The 16607-nt window shown below is 44.9% G+C and overlaps 3 protein-coding genes across 4 annotated transcripts; 2 read left to right on the top strand and 1 right to left on the bottom strand.

The window, feature by feature from the left end:
• The first annotated feature begins 3 nt into the window (after positions 1-3).
• Positions 4-2452, top strand: GATC (glutamyl-tRNA amidotransferase subunit C). Its single transcript, XM_055795000.1, has 4 exons — positions 4-161; positions 519-685; positions 1100-1203; positions 1578-2452. Exons 1-4 carry the CDS (start codon positions 33-35, stop codon positions 1631-1633), a joined length of 456 nt encoding a protein of 151 aa, XP_055650975.1. The 5' UTR covers positions 4-32; the 3' UTR covers positions 1634-2452.
• A 3191-nt stretch (positions 2453-5643) lies between these two features.
• On the top strand, positions 5644-7890 carry LOC101920228 (dynein light chain 1, cytoplasmic). Of its 2 annotated transcripts, none has more exons than XM_055795003.1 (3): positions 5644-5748; positions 6267-6404; positions 7496-7890. In XM_055795003.1, exons 2-3 carry the CDS (start codon positions 6273-6275, stop codon positions 7631-7633), a joined length of 270 nt encoding a protein of 89 aa, XP_055650978.1. In that variant the 5' UTR covers positions 5644-5748; positions 6267-6272; the 3' UTR covers positions 7634-7890. The 2 variants fall into 2 exon arrangements, with proteins under 2 accessions (XP_055650978.1, XP_055650979.1); XM_055795004.1 differs by having other exon boundaries at positions 5696-5773.
• A 649-nt stretch (positions 7891-8539) lies between these two features.
• Positions 8540-15686, bottom strand: COQ5 (coenzyme Q5, methyltransferase). Its single transcript, XM_055794999.1, has 7 exons — positions 15308-15686; positions 14756-14905; positions 14051-14275; positions 11303-11409; positions 9569-9657; positions 9262-9373; positions 8540-9144 (listed from the first exon to the last, which is right to left on the bottom strand). The coding sequence occupies exons 1-7, from the start codon at positions 15459-15461 to the stop codon at positions 9043-9045; spliced, it is 939 nt and encodes a 312-aa protein (XP_055650974.1). The 5' UTR covers positions 15462-15686; the 3' UTR covers positions 8540-9042.
• Positions 15687-16607: the final 921 nt, after the last annotated feature.

Here is a 16607-nt window from a genome sequence, read left to right as displayed (position 1 = left end):
GTGACGTCGCAGGGCGCCGCCAGTAGCGCGCGATGCTGGGCCACTGGCTCCGCTCGGTCTCGGGCGCCGCCCGGGTCTGTGTCCGGGCCCCTCCCGCCCGGGCCCTGCAGGTCCCGCCGCGCCCGGCCTGGCAGCCCGGCGAGCAGCGGTCGCCCCCGCAGGTAGGGCAGCGCCCGGGGCAGAACGCGGGGGGCGAGGGGCGGCTGCGGGCCCCTGCCGGTCCGCCACCCCTCCCGCCGGTCGCACACACCCTCCCGCCGGCCGCTGCCCCGCGCTGGGGTCCGCAGCGAGCGGCAGCTCCGGCTGGCCTTTCGCCAGGTGCGGGGCTGGGAGGGGAGAAAGTACGAGTTGGAGTACAGTTAACGGTCCGCGAAAGTACTGGATATCGGCGTGTCCCAGCGGATGGAAACTCGGGGGTTTGCCACCTAACAAGTTTTCAGGGGAAAAAAAAGGAAAGTAGTAGTACATTGGACTTGCTCACCTTTACTTTTTTTTGTCCATGTTTGTTCTTTCTACAGCAAAAAGTGATGCTGGAAGTGCTGGATCATTTGGAACACCTGGCCTTGGTTGATTTCCGTGATTCGGAGGGTGTGGAGCGGCTGCAGAAGGCGATCCAGTTTGCTGATCAGCTTCAGGAAGTAAACACTGATGGCGTAGAGCCGATGGATACAGTCTTGGAGGACAGGTAATGAATGACAGCAGCCTCCTTTTAACTGTTAATGTATCAAACTATTTGCTTGTATAACTTTCTCTTTCCCCAGGGTGTCACCCTGGTTATGTGTTTGGTTCCTTTGCTTACAGAAAAGTCTTACCATGACATTGCGTGAAAGGAAGATGCCATTGGCATCCATGCGCTTTCTGTTTCTGTGTTAATCGCAGCAAAGATGAATTCCCAGTTCCTCTGTGTGTCTTACTTATCAGGAATGAACTGCACACACTGCTCCCCAAATACATCAGTGGCATTCTTAGTCACTTTGAGATGTTCCAATACTTGTCTTACTGCTTACGTAAGACCAAAACTACATTTAGAGATAAGCCAGAATTCCTACTTCGTATTCATAGAATAGCTTAAAGACAGGCTAGTAATCTTTGTTTTTAGGTGTCTGTATCTCAGAGAAGATGATGTTACAGAAGGCAACTGCACGAAAGAGCTGCTGAAAAACGCCAGAGAGAAAGTAGAGGAATATTTTGTAGCCCCACCAGGTATTGTCTTGCTTACAAAAACCTCTTAATCTTGTTTGAATTAACCTGAGGAATATAACCCACCATAGCTGCATTTATTTTCAGAAATACTAGTTCGTAATAAGTACTAAAATAAATAACTGTAGCCATCTGTATAAAACAGTTTGCAATCTATTGGTCCAAAAGCAGTGCAGAAGCTAATTTTACTCTAAAGTTACTATATGTCGAGCAGTTATTTACAGGAAGTGAGGTGGACCTTACTTTCGTTGCTTCCTCAGGAATTGTAAGCTGCTTGTACATAGAACAAACTGGAAAAGCACTTTAGTGCTCAGGTATACTACCTAGAAGGTGACTTACAGATGGTCTCACACAACTTTGTTCTTGTTTTCTGTCAGGTAACATCCCTTTACCAAAGCTAGAAGAACGAGATACTTTTCTACAGGGCTCTTAGCAAAAGCCTGGAACCTAAACACCGTTTGAGTATTTTATTTGGGTAAACAAAGTTTTGCACAGTCACAGCTGAAGTATCCTGGTATGTATTTTCATCAAAAGAAGAGCACTTGCAAGACAATTTACAGAAGAAGGAAGGTGTAAAAAGTTTGGCAGCACTACTGGAATACTCAATGTTTATGAAGCTGGAAGGCAGCATGACAAATGACCTTAGTGCTTTTATTTAGCAAAGTGAATTTGATCTTATTCTTTAATATACTGAAAGGCTTAAAGACTTCAAAGAGCATTAAAAAGTAATGATTTAAAAATCCAGAACAATATATTTTTCCTCAACAAGTTTGCCGGCAAAATGAGAGGTTGGAAGGCTGTATTGGTATGGAGGAGTTGTTGACAACATTGCTGAGTATCTCTGTGACGTATGGACAGAAATCAGATTTTCATTATGGAAGAAAAGGCACTTTGAAAAGATGACTCAGTAAAATATTTTGCTTCTACTGGGTATTTCCATTTCACCTCTGGTGTTCCATGTCTCTCTGGGTTACCTTCCATTTCCCACTTTGTGTTTTTAGTCTTATAAATTAAATACCTGGAGTTGTACAGAATTTGAGAAAGTACCTTTCAAGCATAGAAATGGCTGCTTTAAAATAAAAAAATCTTTGCAGTAAGTATTTCTGTCCACCAGCTGTGTATCTGTAGTGGCACCAGCAATTATTTTTTTAATTAAACCATTTTTCCATTTCAAAGAAAGTACTGCAGTTGTTTTAAAACATCTTGTATGGCTAAGCTTGTAAATAAAGAATGTAATTGTTTTTTAACTTGGCATTTTTGTTCTGTTGGCACAGTGAATTGCTCGTTTGAGAAATCCCCACTTGTTCTGTCCATTTTGGCAGCCTCTAACCATCAGCAAGAATGGGGACGATGTTATTTACGTAGAAAAAGGAAGAGGAATTTGAGAGTGAACTGCATGGCTGCAGGAGCTTCCAACCCAATACATCATCAAGTAACTATTTAAAAGCAACAACCAAACCAACAATTTGGACAAAGATGATTCCACATTCCCAGTGCAGCACAGGATAATCTTAATACTGCCAGTTTGCTGCTTCTCCCTTACCCACACAACCCAGTGAGAGAACAGACTGCCTGATGCTCATTCCCTGCAGCCCAAACTGCATTTAAATTGGAAAATAGACATTTCCTTAATGAAGGGGTTTGTTGCAACCTCACTGCTAATAAGGGTATTATAGCCCTGACTCAGACACCTGCAACCACCAAAATAGAAACCCTGGCAAAGGACAGATGAGCTGCCTATGGGGCAAAATAGGTTAGTGTCTCAGCCTGCCCTCAGCGTGTCTAATGCAGTGGGTGCTGTGCCCCGCAGAATGGTTCAAAGCCACCAGGCCTCAGCTGCACCCTGAGGTGGGGATGAGATGCCCCTCATGGGGCTGGTTCACCTGCTTTCACTGCAGGACCTTGATGCATAAGTGGGTCTAGATCTGGGTCAGGTCTTCACAGTGTTCTGCCACAATGGAATTTATAAACCCTGGCAAATGAATAAATACAGTTAAGGACTCATGTAATAAAATTGCTACCTGTTAAGTTCCTGGTAACTACAGTAGGCAAACATAATGTGTATTTTGAAATAACTAATCTTTTCTCAGTGGTTAATAGATATGGCAAAAAAAAAAAAAAATAAAAACCAACAAAAGGAGGTCGGATTCTGAGATGATTAAATGTATCTAGTTTCCCTGGAGACTGTGGAGATAACTTGACTTACAGGTGCTAAGGTTTTTCCACTACTATGTAGATCTGTAACATATAAAATTGGATTAGAAGCCCTAACATATAGATTCCAGGTTTACAAAGAAAATTTCAAGGTGGTTATTTCTTCAGTTTTATGGAACAAAGTAAATGAAAGTTGGTTTGTTGCTAAGAAGGATTATTTCATGTTTTGATAGTAACTAGGAGCTCCAGGAAGAATGTCTTAGATGTAGTGATACGGTATGCCACACAGAGCAAAAAAAGGCCTCAGCTGAAAAGTGCTTACAATCTAATCTCCATCCGCAAAAGGAATCTCATGGTACGCCTTATCCATTACCCAATTTTTTTGGCACCTCCCCTACTCCAGCTATCATCTCCTATGTGTATTTATTTGTTCTGCCTTCCCCTGCAGCTCTGTCCTGGGGGAAACTATACTTTTATATTCTTGATTAACAAGTAAGGCCCTAATGTTTCTCTTTAAAGCCATGTATCTCAGGCTTTAATGTTTCTCATTAACAACGTGTATCTCACCCACACTGACATTTCCTGCAGTCGTCATCACATCTGTTTCTTCAGCTAACCATTTCTTAATAAATGCATAGAAATTTGCCTGCAGCTACCAAACACAGCCACCTCCTCAGAGATTCATGGGTGTTTCTGAAGTTCATTGCAAGCACTGGGAAGATTGCTAAATTGTTCACTTCTGTCAGCACAAACCTGTCTAGTACTCAAAGAACCATTGCTAGCGCTGCAGATAGTAAACACAGTTCTGTAAATTAATTGCTTACTGTGGCCCCGAGACTATTAGAAGCTTCTTCAAGTTTCTAGCACACAAGGTCTCTTATGCCCTTTCATCTGCTGCATTAAACCAGATAAATTCCCTTAATTTCACAACTTTCAGAGCTCTCCCTAACACATGCTCCTGATGGCAAGACAGAAAGCAAAGCTGTGAATTCTATCTCTTCTACTGGAATGCTAAAAACCTGGGAGCTAAAGTCCAAAGTTATTTCTGAGATATTCCAGAGTGACAAAAGTACTATATTATCCAGTTTTAATAATTTGGGGCTGGTATATTCTTCTGGGGTTGCCTCAGAACTTGCAAAAGCAAAAGGTTGCGTGCTGTTCTGCTGCTTTTGCTATGAATGACACTGAGCAGGTAACTATACTGTACATACATGGAAAATATTTGTATTTCAGGTGAGATGGATGACTGCTCTCGAGATTTTTATTTCTACAAGGAAATGACTGTCCCACCAAGCAGTATTTGAAAACTTTTTTTAAGTCATCCTTTACTGTTTGCTATAGACATGGTTCAGAGTCCTGTGATTAACAGATCACCAGCTATGGAAAATTCAACAAGAATTTTCTAGCTGCTGACAAAATTATAAGCAGAATGTGCCCCAGGGGGAGTGAAACAAACAAAAGAGAGCACTGGGGATCTCCCAAACCATCTTGCCTAATTAAAAAAAAAAAACAAAAAAACCCCAAACCCAACAACCAATACCCCTAAACGAACAAAAAAAAAAAAAGGTAAAAAATAAAAAAAGGTGAGTTGCAGAACTAGTGAGGTCTGGAAAAGATGCCTTAAATGACACTTAAGAAGTCTGATGGATTCAGTTCACTAAAGGGACAACATTTAGAGCTGACTTGATAATACTTGGTAAACATGGGTAAAAGATTTCTATTAGAGGTCGCTCTAATCTGAAAGACAAACTGAAAACAGACACGTGTATAGGAAAGATGGGCTTTCCCTGTAGTAAAGGGCATCTTACGGAAAAAACGACCCCAGTTCATGGAGAAACAAGGGCCTGCTGCAGAGATCACCAGGTAAAATTCGGTGTCTCTGTGATAAGGGTTGGGGTGAGGTATAGCATTGTCTTTGGGCCCCATGTATCGTCTACAGAAAGGTACAGAAACAGGTGGACACACCGAAACGCACCAGAAGACCAAGTGTACTGGAAGGAACATGGGATTTTTGCCCGGGATCACTATAGATGATGGCAGACGAGTAGCACGGAGGCAAGGGCCCACGTTAACAGCCCAGCAGCACAGGCCGCATCGGACGTGCAGGGTGTGCTCCACCGCACCGCACCGCACCGCACCGCGCCCACGAGGCCGCCCGTCGCCATGGGAACGGACGCGGGCGCGAAGCATGCCGGTCTGAAAGAAAACGCAAGGGTAAAACCCTAAGAGAGTTGCCGGACCGTGGCCAATGAACGCCCGGCGCGGCCAGCGGCGTCGGCCAATGGCTGGCGGCCGGTGCGGAGGGGGCGGGGCTGGGGCGCTCGGAGGCGGGCGCGGCGCGCACTGACTAGACTCCGCTTGGTACAGGGCCGGTCCCACAGCACCCGCCGAACGGTGAGGGGACGGCGGGGTGTGGAGGGTGAGGGCGGCGGCGGCTCCCGAGCACGACCGGAGCCAAGGGCTGGGCGGGCCGTCATGCCTCAGCCATCCCGGTGTCCGGGCACCCTGCGGCGCCCGGTGCGGTGGGTGTGCCGGCAGCTCCACCGCGTCCTGGAGGACTGCAGGCGGGAGCCTTCCGCGCGGGGCCCGGTTTCTTGGCGGGGGGCGCCGGACTTCGGTCGCCGCCCCGGGGCGGGGAGATGGCCGTGGAGGCCAGGCGGGCGGCGGGGCCTGCGGGCGCCCTGGCGGGGCGGCAGCGCGGTGCGGGAGGCAGCGCGGTGCGGGAGGCAGCGCGGTGCGGGAGGCAGCGCGGTGCGGGCGGCCCGGCCCGGGCGGTACCGCGCCTCTGGCCCCGGGCGCGGGCTGTGCCGGGGCCTCCGAGCCAGCCGGCAGCGGTGCCCCACGGCCGCGGGTGCTGCCGGCGGGCGGCCGCGCCTGCAGCTCCGGGCTCCCCTCTGCTTCGCTCCCTGCAGGCAACCATGAGCGATCGGAAGGCGGTGATCAAGAATGCGGACATGTCCGAAGAGATGCAGCAGGACTCCGTGGAGTGTGCTACTCAGGCCTTAGAGAAGTACAACATCGAGAAGGACATTGCGGCTCACATAAAGAAGGTAAATCTTTGCTCATAATGTCCTCCTGAAATCTATGCACATGAAAAATGAAGCAGGGAGAATGCTGCTGGGCGAGTAGCTCTAGAGAAACAAGTTCTAGAGGCACTAGCTACTCAAGTTGGATTTTGTCTGTAGGCTGGTGTCCTTAGGTTCTTTCCCCCACCCTTTAAGCGGGCTTTTCCAGGTCCTTCAGTTGTTTTTCTTGCAGCACCTTCTCCTTTAGCCTTTTCTGCCCCTGTCCCGTTGTCCAGGTGAACAGAGAGCAGCAGCTGACTGTCCCTGGGACTGTTGAGCTGGTACAAAACACAGGGGCTCTATGGAGCCTATGTGACAAGTGGCAGGTTGCTGATCTTGTCCTAAGTGGCTTTCCCCCGCCCCACATGTAAGGCCAACTGTCCCTGCTAACACAGAACAGAAAGTTCATAGCTTCCAGGCTCTCAGATTTTCTCTCGACTTCTAGCAGTAGGCTGGTTGAGCTGCAAGTAGGTAGTTGAAGGGTTTGGTTGAGCAGAACACAAACTCTTGCATGCTCTCACAAAAAGTCTCCAGCTGACTGCTGTTTGATACTGTATGTAATCACAGACTGCACCATTTTACTCCTAGTAGATTTGTACACGTGTGTTTACTTGGAAGTCATAGCAGGCTTCTGCCTACAGTGTGTAGGAAGAATGTAGTCTCATGACCTAGTACCAAAGATGTGGCAGAGAATTTTCCATCAAGAGTCCTCTCAACATCCTTGTTGAAAACAGCTAATGAACCCAATATAATGGCTTCATCTGTAGAGATTCGGAACAAGCAGTGAAGTTCTTAAAAGTTTCTGTTTGAGATCATGGTGTCACTTTCGGGGAAACATATGTTTTAAGCTTATTCCTCCTCAGCTCAGAAGCACTTTTTTTTGGTCTGACTAAGCAGCAGATGAGTTATACAGTGACAGATGATCCTTGCTCTTACGAGCATATGCTGCTCCTTAATTACCTTCTTCCAAAAATGATACTTGTTAACAAGTGACATATCACTGGAAAAAATACCTTGTAGACAATATTAGTACGATTCTCAAGAAAATACTGAGTTTCTAGTTCTCTTTTCTGTAGGAATTTGACAAGAAATACAATCCCACTTGGCACTGCATTGTGGGAAGGAACTTTGGCAGCTATGTGACTCATGAGACCAAGCACTTCATCTACTTCTACCTCGGCCAAGTTGCTATTCTTCTTTTCAAGTCTGGTTAGAACCATGAACTGTTACTGAAACTTGCACCTGGTTACAGGACTGCACACTAACTCCAAGCAGCCTCCTACCTTCAGCCTTCCTGAGGAAACAGACCTTGATCTTCAGGCCTTTTGTTGTATTGTTAACGGTCAGGGATTTTGCTGTAGCAGCTGGTATTTTAATTTTGGTTATAAAAAAAGGTTAAAATGTCTTCCTTGTATTTATTTTCTTTCAAAAGATTGCTTCTTTGCTAATAAAACCTTGGATCCTTTGTTTACTCTCCCTTTCTGCTCTCTAAGTGCTTGCATTACCCTCTTTATTCCACTGTGAATGAAGGAGGAACATCCCCACCACCTCCATTCCACCACTGCACCACAACAGCAGCTGAAGCCTGAGCTAATCTATGAGTACATCATAGAGACTGAGAACTGTAACTGAGACCAGCAGATTTCCTTGAGAGAAAAGAATGTTTTTCAGTTCTTGATAAGCATATTTTCAGTAGGTACACAATCTCTAGTGCAAACTCTGGTTTTAGATACATGGTGTTGCTTTTCTGATTTCAAGTGAATTGGTAAGCTAAAAGCAATAGTCTTTTCATCTCTCGATTTTTCAGGAGAGAAAAACTTTCATACTAGTTCATTTCACAGCTGTCACTTTGGGATGTAAGTTTACCTTCTCTAGATTTTTTTTTTCCACTCTATCCCTGTATACTGCTACAGAAGCATCTGTTCTTCAACAGTTAAAAGAACAGAAGGAAACGCACAGTATTTTTCCTTAGACATTATGCATCTAGTACTGACAGATTTCATATGGAGGTGAAAACATCTCTTTCCAGAATATTTTTATATGGTCATTCTTCAGAAAAAGATTCCTTTCTTAAAAAGGAAATCTTACAAAGCTTAAAATACTTACTTAAGTGGAAAAGGTTGATGCAGAGCTGGTTTATTTCACAAGCCTTCCATTTGCCTTTGAAAGAAATAAAGGAATCATGGGAAAAATCCCCTTAAGTCCACATGACAGCTTAATAAAGATCTAAAAATCCAAGTTACTTCTCACTGGTATGATATCCTCCTTGAAGCTTAGTCAAAAAAAGGAGGCATCTTATTTAAAGACTAGTCAGTCTACTTCTGTAACTATACCACGGGTAAATGAAGTTGCTTTGTTTGTAATGATTGCTCAGTTTTGGCCGCGTGCTTTACATTGCACTTGAAGAGAAATGCAAGTGTAAGAAACACCACACGAATCACTTCATCCAGAGGTTTCTTGGGGCGGGGGCGGGGCAAGGCAGCTGATGTTCCTCTGGGTCTGACCTTCTGGCTCTGTTGCACAAGTTCTTAAAACTCCTCTTCAGTCTTGATAGTGTTAAAATGCCACAGCTTTCATATTCCTCAGGAAAATTCCACTTCCTTTGTTTTGCTACACAGTAGACTCACAGTTTGAAACCTGAGTGAATGGCAACAATGCCAGAGTTTAAATTCTGATAATCCACTTTTAAAAAGCCTGCATCTTCTATCATTGCCTTCAGCTCCTCCTGAAAAGTAATAGTTCCATAATTAGAACAACCCGAAGGCTTATAAACCAGCTGCCTGTGAGATTATGCTGGAACCCTGTTTTGTGTGTGAGCAAATTCAGAGAAATACTGTCTTACCTGAGGTGGGAAACGACGGATGCTCTCCACAAGATATTGGTAAGATTTCCAGTCACCAGCAATAACCTCACCCAGAACAGGGATAACCTGGAAACTGTACAGATCGTAGAGCCTGCACAGACAGACAGCACAAGCAGATTAATACCAACAAGTTGAAAACTGACCCTCTCCAACACAAATTGATCCCTGTACCACTACTCTGTGGAGTCTGTATCTGATTTTAAAAGTGCACAATGAGGTGGCCTCAAAGTGTCTCTGTCTCTCATTCTGGCCTTGTGACATGGCCATAATGTCACCATGTTCCTACCTGGAAAGAAGAGGGCTGCTGACACGACTAAACTCAAGGCAGAGAAACCTTCCTCCTGGTTTCAGCACACGATAGGCCTCCTGAAGTGCCTGAGACAAAGCAGATATGATAAGTTTGTTCCTGTAGACCAGCATCTGCCTATTATGCCATGTGATGGCAACTCAGTGGTAAACCGAGGAGAGGGAGTAAAGAGAATACTGACTAGCAACCTCCAATATTTACTCGTGAAGCACCCCAAGACAGGCATAACCCACCCCCCCACCCCGAAACGAACAACAAAACCAAACCACAAACACTCTTGCTGTTACATAAATAGATTTACACCAGGCTTTGTGTTGAAACTATGATGTCATGTTTGCAATTTTTCTTCTTTTTCCCTGCTCTCAGTTGATGAATGTTTGCCAGCAAAGTGCTCGTAATTACAGACCAAACCTAAAAGGGAGAGGGTGACTCAGCTACAAGAAGCTGAAAATGAAAGAGGGCATGATAGATTTTGTTTTTTTAATCAAAAGAAAAGATTTTACTCAACTGCGAGGCACACCCAAAGGATCAAAGAAGTGATACTGGATTTTGGATGAGCAATGTGTGAGAATGGGGGGAAGGAAAGGGAAGAAGAAAACCTTTGCCTACTTTGAGAATTCCATCCTATATCCAAAATAAAACACCTAAGAAGAACAAAGACAAAAGTCTATTTACAACTGTATGTTCTTTTATACAAGAGCACAGGAGAGTGGTACTCAAGAACCTCTGCAGGTTATACATCTGCTTGGTTTCAACTGTCATGTTTCTAAGGGATAAAATACAAACAGCACACATACATGATGGGAGCTTTGCAAAAGAACTCAAAGCTTGGATGTGTTTTGTACCAGTCTCCAGGGAGCTATGCTACCAGACCGCTTTATCCATAAAGGCAAGATGCCTGTGCTTTGGAAGGGTGCAGGTGAAGCACTGTGCATACAGTTCAAGGTGGGTTTGGATCCAAACGCTACACCTTCCACAGAAGAATCATTGCCCAGGTTGTAACACACTCCTCCAAAACACAAGACAACTAGTCCAGCTAGGCAGGTGATCTACCTTCACCCCCACGACAGCTAGTCATTCTCAAAGGATGTATATTGTTTAGAACAAAGGGTACTACCTACCCTAATTAAAATCATACTTGTTCTTCATGGGAAACTCTACTACCAGCCAGTGTAAAGACACTGAGCAGAAGTGGGCTGAACAGGTTAGGTCAATGGCAGTGGTGGCAGCAGCCAGCTGCTTCCCCCTCTGTGCCCTGGAAGCTCAGCTGGTTCAGGCAGGGAAACCGAATGGGGCAGAAAGTGCAGGACACACTGCGGGTGGGATATAGATCAAATGCTTCAGGAAGATTTGAAACATGCAGACTGACTGCACTGTGCATGTGTAGATCCAGCCATATCATAGGTTAGGAGGAGGTGGTGAATGACTGTAGCATTCAGCCCTTTTTGCCTTAAGAAGAGACTGTGTGGCTTGCCAAGCTGGAAGGATTGGGTGCAACTAGTATAAATCTAACTTTTTATTACACAGGTGGGGCATTTAATAGCATTCTTCATTCAAACAAGTTGCACACTGCATGCCACTTAATTTAAACATTTCACTAGACAACAATGTTCCTTTATCCAAAGGAGTTCCTCCTTTGCCTCCTCTGCTAGCATAAAAAACCCACAGATGAATCATAAGGACCCCACGTCAGGATATACTACAGCAACTTACCAAATCAATACGAGTTACATTTCGGATTCCAAAAGCAATTGTGTAAACATCAAACTTATCATCATCAAAGGGCAACTCTTCAGCATTCCCAAGTACCCAGGACAAGCCTGTAGTAAAAGCCAAGGACACAGTATTGAACTCAAGACTCCTCCAGGAAGACTAGAACTTATCTGTTCCAGAAGGAAATTATTATTAAACCCCCTGGTATTTAAAACTAATACTTCTATTTCACAGTTTTGTTGGAGGAAAGACACCTTAGTCTATACTCACAGACTCAAACCTTTCAAGGCTCTATACTACCCAGCCATCTTTTCAAGCCAAAATTCTGCAGATCAGCCAAAACATTCTTATGCATATTGTGCTCACAGTGCCTTAGTCCGCCAAAAAGATGTCTCTCAAATCTTGCATTGTAGTGGAAAGAAACTGGCTGCCGTTTGTAGCAAACTTGCAAAAAGAGAATGTGTGCTCAAAGAATAACTATAAACCATGATTAATGTCTTGCCATGCAACAACGGCCAAACCACCTAAAACATTTTGCTAAAAAGCTTCCATAGACCGAGAAACATGAAAAGCCACACTCCCTCCATTCAGCACTATCAGTACGTGACCTTGCTGCAGCTGTGGCAAGGCCATATCTGTCTGTGGAGTATGGACGTCCAGGTTATTGGTACCAAAAAATAAAACTGCTCAATTTAGAATTAATAGTTCTTAAAGTCACTGGTTTTGGTGACTCAAATGCAAACCAAGAAAACCTAACAAAAAAAACCCTCACAGAAGTCTTCCGCAACAGAGATCAGTTTCAAAGGCAGTATGCTAGAAAGCAATGTGGAGGAGAGCAAAGCACAACAGAAAACAACAGTTGTTCCCAGGCAACATTCAAATTTAATTTTTAAAATATACATATTTATAGTTGTAGAAAGTATTGTATGAAAAGAAGCATGCAACATTATTAAAGCAGTTATTATCAGTGTTATTTAAATCTAGACAGTCTGAAAAGACACCTGAGAAGTGAGTGTGAAGAAAAGATTTTGAGCAACTGAAAAACTGTTCTTCAGAATACACTGCAGTAAAATCACAGGCTAGGAGTTTGTAAGGAGATGCATAAAAGGGGCTGTCAGTCTGCAGTACTGTGAGGAACTTGGCACGTGCAGTGCAGCCGCTGCTCCTGCTGGCCAAAATGCACAATCAGCACGTTTCTTTTTACCATGCGCAGCCCCCATTGTTGGTGAATGTATATAGGAATATACTGAAAGGAAACTCTGCCCCTTACAATTTTAAGAAAAACAAATTTTAGACCTCAGACAAGCAAGCTCAGAAACGAGGTTATTACAACAGGGAGGAATCGCATGAAAAGTGATTATGAAATGTGCTGAACAAGGGAGTGAAAAAGAGTAAGTCGTCAGAATTATGGCACAGTGGGGCATAAGGCAACCCAGGCAACAAGACAACAGCTGGCCTCTAAAGCTTTGATGTACAGAGGAAGAAATCTAAAAAACTTAAAAGACTCATTTTGAGAATTTGGTAATTCACAAAAATACCTAAAAAGTGCAGCCAATTAAACAAAATGCTTTATTTATAGTAGGTGGGAGGCAGCATCAAGCTTTATTTCAGGTCCTAAGCTACAGTCATAAAGCTTTTATACTTACAATGTTGGTACAGTTCAGGTGTTCCCAAACTGCAATGCGTAAGAGCAGCTCTGAACAGGCTTGCAAGCTGCTCAGTGTGATGCATGCAGTCTGCCAGGGCTGGAAGAACTAACGCTTTCACAGTGTTCGTTCTTTAAAGAAAAGGGAGAGGCAGGCAGGCAATGCCTGAGGTAACCCACCAGCAGGAAGCAAGAGCAGCTGAGAGAACCTATGCCAGCCGTTTATTTTTCAGCCCCTTTGTCCTACTGAGCTGTTTTGTATGTCCTTCATCCCACACAATTTGTAGGCTGAAGCCCTGATGGGGGTGTGGGAGCCAGGCACAGTGAAAGGACATGCAGGGTATCTTGTAATCCACACTGCCCAGGGCATAACTAACGTATAATAACTCAGGCAAACAAGGTTTGGAAACCTCCTGGTATACTTTACATTGCTAAAATATTTGCAAAATATCCATAAATGAAGAGAGGATAAGCAACTGTCATACAAATGCTGAGCCACAAGCAGGACTTCTTTCTCTATGTCTTACTTCTTAAAATCAGGCTTTTCAATCAGGATTGGCGTGGTCCCCAACAAATTCTAGATATCAGGAATTAATCCATTGACCTGCAAACTAATATTTAATACAATTCAGTTTCTCTGAGCATTATTAGCATATGCTCTAACTGTGGAAAGTTTCATGGGTTCACAGTATCACGCAGTTACTGCATTTTTTATTTGCTGCCTTGATTCGTAAAACACCTATTGTGAGATCTTTAGTGTAATCATTCTAGGGCTAAGCTCTTTTGCATTATCTGCTTTAGTAAAATCATATTTGGAAGCACAGATATAAACAGCAGGTTTAGATTATTTAACCAGTTTTGAAGGACAGATGGGTATCAGACCTCATGGACACTTCCAGAGGATCATTGTACACCTGAACAACATACTACATACATACTCACTGGAAAAGGCACTCAACATTGGCAAATAAGCAGACACAGCTATAGCATACACCATGGCTATGTAATATATTGTAATCCTGAAGTGGTGATTACCTGTGGGTATCACATGTCAACTTCTTGCTATCAGGCATGCTACTGAAATGGTACTGTGCATGACTCACCTTCAGAGTAGCCAAGATGCTGTGCTTTCTGCTTCCCAACTTTTAACATTTCTTTGTTAATGTCACAGACCACCACTTGGGAATCCCCAAGCGGCTTAAATTTGCCTTCCTGGTAACTCTCAGAAATTTCCTGCCATGATAAATTCTGATGGTGCTTAAGCTTCTGCTGGAGCTGGCGTTCTTGTGCAGAGCGAACATAATTAATAAAACGAAAGGCAATGTCACCTGCATTTGTTTGAAAAGAGAGACACATGTTTTGGAATGTTTACTGACTCCAGGAAATCAGAACAGAAGGCTCTGGACATTGAACAGAGTTGATTTTTTATATATATATATATATATATATATATATATATATATAAACTCACATACACACAGTACAGAGACAGAATGCGTGTAATAAAGGGAACATGGTAAAAGAGTCCACGACTCCCTACAAATGGAAACAGGTTTCCAATACATATCATGGTAGTACCATAACACTTTGAGAGCCCTGAAGCAAAGTATTACAAAACACAAAGAAGTTAGTTCTCAATGCTTCTCTGTGAAAATCAAGTAGTTGTTTCACTAGTTTTAAAGACAGGGAACTGGGGGGGTGGGGAAACAACCCAAACAAACAAAAGCTAGGCAACTTAATTCCGAGTAGACTCAAACAGTTCAAACCCAGTGTGGCACTGTCACGTGGAACTCACCAAAATTATTTACCTGTTCCTCCAGCAACATCAAGAAGAAGTGTTCCTGGGGAAGGGTTCATTTTATGCATCAGAATATCCTTCCATACTCGATGAATCCCTAGAGTCATTGAATCATTCATTATATCATATTTCTTGGCCACACTTTCAAAGACCTGGTTAACTGCAAAGAAAGGACATAAGAATGAAATGCAATTTACTTTAAAATGCTGCTGTAGAAGTAAAATGTGTTCTTTATTGCCTCGTAGAGGTCTATCACCAGGTGGAACCGAAAAATACCATCTGAAAACTTAACTAAGGAGTAAGCCTGACAAAAGGCTCTTGGGAGAAATACAGCCTCTTCCCGTTAACCCTTCCGGACCCGAGGGGAAGAATCGAGCTGGTATAACACCGACACTATTTGCCGAGATACCCGGTAACGTCTCAAGCGAGGGGCCCAGCTCTAAGCACGTCCCCAGCACCCCTTCACCCCCACCGCCGATGCGCGCCGGCTGCCCGGGAGCCCCGTCAGCTCCCAGCCCGCCCTGCCCCGCAGCTCCACAGCGGACCCCGCCGCCGCCCTCACTTTTCTCCCTCCTCTCCGCCTCCGTCACGGTCTGGAAGCCGAAGTGCATCTCCGGGCCGGTGGCGAGGCCCCGCACGGAGCCGCAGAGCACCCGCAGAGCCCCGCCGCACCGCGCCAGCAGCGCCCGGCACGGGCACAGCCCCGCCGCCGCCATCTTGCAAGGGCACGACCTCGGCCGCCCGCCCGCCGCCGCACCGGCGGGGCCCCGGTGCGCGACCCGGCCCTGAGAAACGCGGCGTTCAGGGCCCGCTCCCTCTGCGGGGCGGGCTTATAGCGAGGCCCTACCGGCCCCGGTGCCAGCGGCCTTGGCGCAGCCTCGGGCAGGGGCAAGCTCCGGCCCGAAACAGTCGCCAAACATCGCAGCGCCACCGGCTGCGGGACCCATCCTGGGTACCTGAGGTGACACCTGACTGGGGAAGCGGGGGGAGCACTAACCCAAAACCCACTCAACAACAACCCAACACACTCCACGCAGCATACTGGAGTAATTTTGCAAATAATTTTCCCTAAGCTCTTTACTAACCCAAAAAACCCCAAACCCCAACACACTCCACACAGCATATTTGAATAGTTTTGAAAATAATTTCTGTTAATCTCTTTAGATTTTTAATTTTGCAGTTTCCTGACTAAATTAAAAGTTCTTATGTGGGGAGCAGGAGGAAGGGTTGGCTTGTGTGTTCTGATGGACTGGGGGGAGGAGTCAAAGGTTGCCTCCGATTCCCATTAGGAACATTAGTACAAATTAGGGACCCTTTTCTGCTATTTTTTTGCAAAAGCTGCCCTGTTTATCACACTATTTGAATCATCCAGAAACTCCGTCAGCTTTGTAGATATAAAGAAGCTACTTAATCATTTGTTACGAGAGATTACATCATGCTGTTAAGAAATCAGACTAGGAACTGCCTTTCCCGAGTAGGAGCTTGTCTCCCTTACCAAGATCTTCCTTCCCTGTTGAGACTGACTAGCGCCATCACCAGACCTTACCGTGATTTTCTCTTATCTGCAATATTAAGCAAAACTTCAGATGTTGAAATTTTGACACATACACCCCCCACAGTCTTCGCAGTAGGATGCCTTGCAAAGCATCACATATGCTTTTGGTTTATCTTGTCTGCCTCAGCTGTAGGGAAAGATGACTTTGCCTACCAGAGACGTGACTGCAAGGGCCTCTCTCATGCTGCAGTCACAGGCCACTGTACAGATACCAGCAATCAGTCACGTTCAGACAGCTCAGCCACAAGCAAAGAAAGGGTAAGGTCGAGCAGAGGTTGTGTACCGCCTCTAGGCAAGTGACCCAGAC

Source organism: Falco peregrinus, chromosome 2, assembly GCF_023634155.1.
Source record: "Falco peregrinus isolate bFalPer1 chromosome 2, bFalPer1.pri, whole genome shotgun sequence".
NCBI lineage: Eukaryota > Metazoa > Chordata > Aves > Falconiformes > Falconidae > Falco > Falco peregrinus.
The sequence above is the reverse complement of the archived record's forward strand: the minus strand, read 5'-3'. Positions and strand labels throughout refer to the sequence as shown.

Coding starts and splice junctions, on each gene's coding strand:
- COQ5 (XM_055794999.1), bottom strand. CDS start 15,461: ATGGCGGCGGCGGGGCTGTGCCCGTGCCGGGCGCTGCTGGCGCGGTGC. Junction 14,906..15,307: donor GGCGGAGAGGAGGGAGAAAA/GTGAGGGCGGCG, acceptor CTTTCTTTGCAG/TTAACCAGGTCTTTGAAAGT. Junction 9,374..9,568: donor AGCAGCCCTCTTCTTTCCAG/GTAGGAACATGG, acceptor CTGTCTGTGCAG/GCTCTACGATCTGTACAGTT.
- LOC101920228 (XM_055795003.1), top strand. CDS start 6,273: ATGAGCGATCGGAAGGCGGTGATCAAGAATGCGGACATGTCCGAAGAG. Junction 6,405..7,495: donor TTGCGGCTCACATAAAGAAG/GTAAATCTTTGC, acceptor TCTTTTCTGTAG/GAATTTGACAAGAAATACAA.
- GATC (XM_055795000.1), top strand. CDS start 33: ATGCTGGGCCACTGGCTCCGCTCGGTCTCGGGCGCCGCCCGGGTCTGT. Junction 686..1,099: donor GATACAGTCTTGGAGGACAG/GTAATGAATGAC, acceptor CTTTGTTTTTAG/GTGTCTGTATCTCAGAGAAG. Junction 1,204..1,577: donor ATATTTTGTAGCCCCACCAG/GTATTGTCTTGC, acceptor GTTTTCTGTCAG/GTAACATCCCTTTACCAAAG.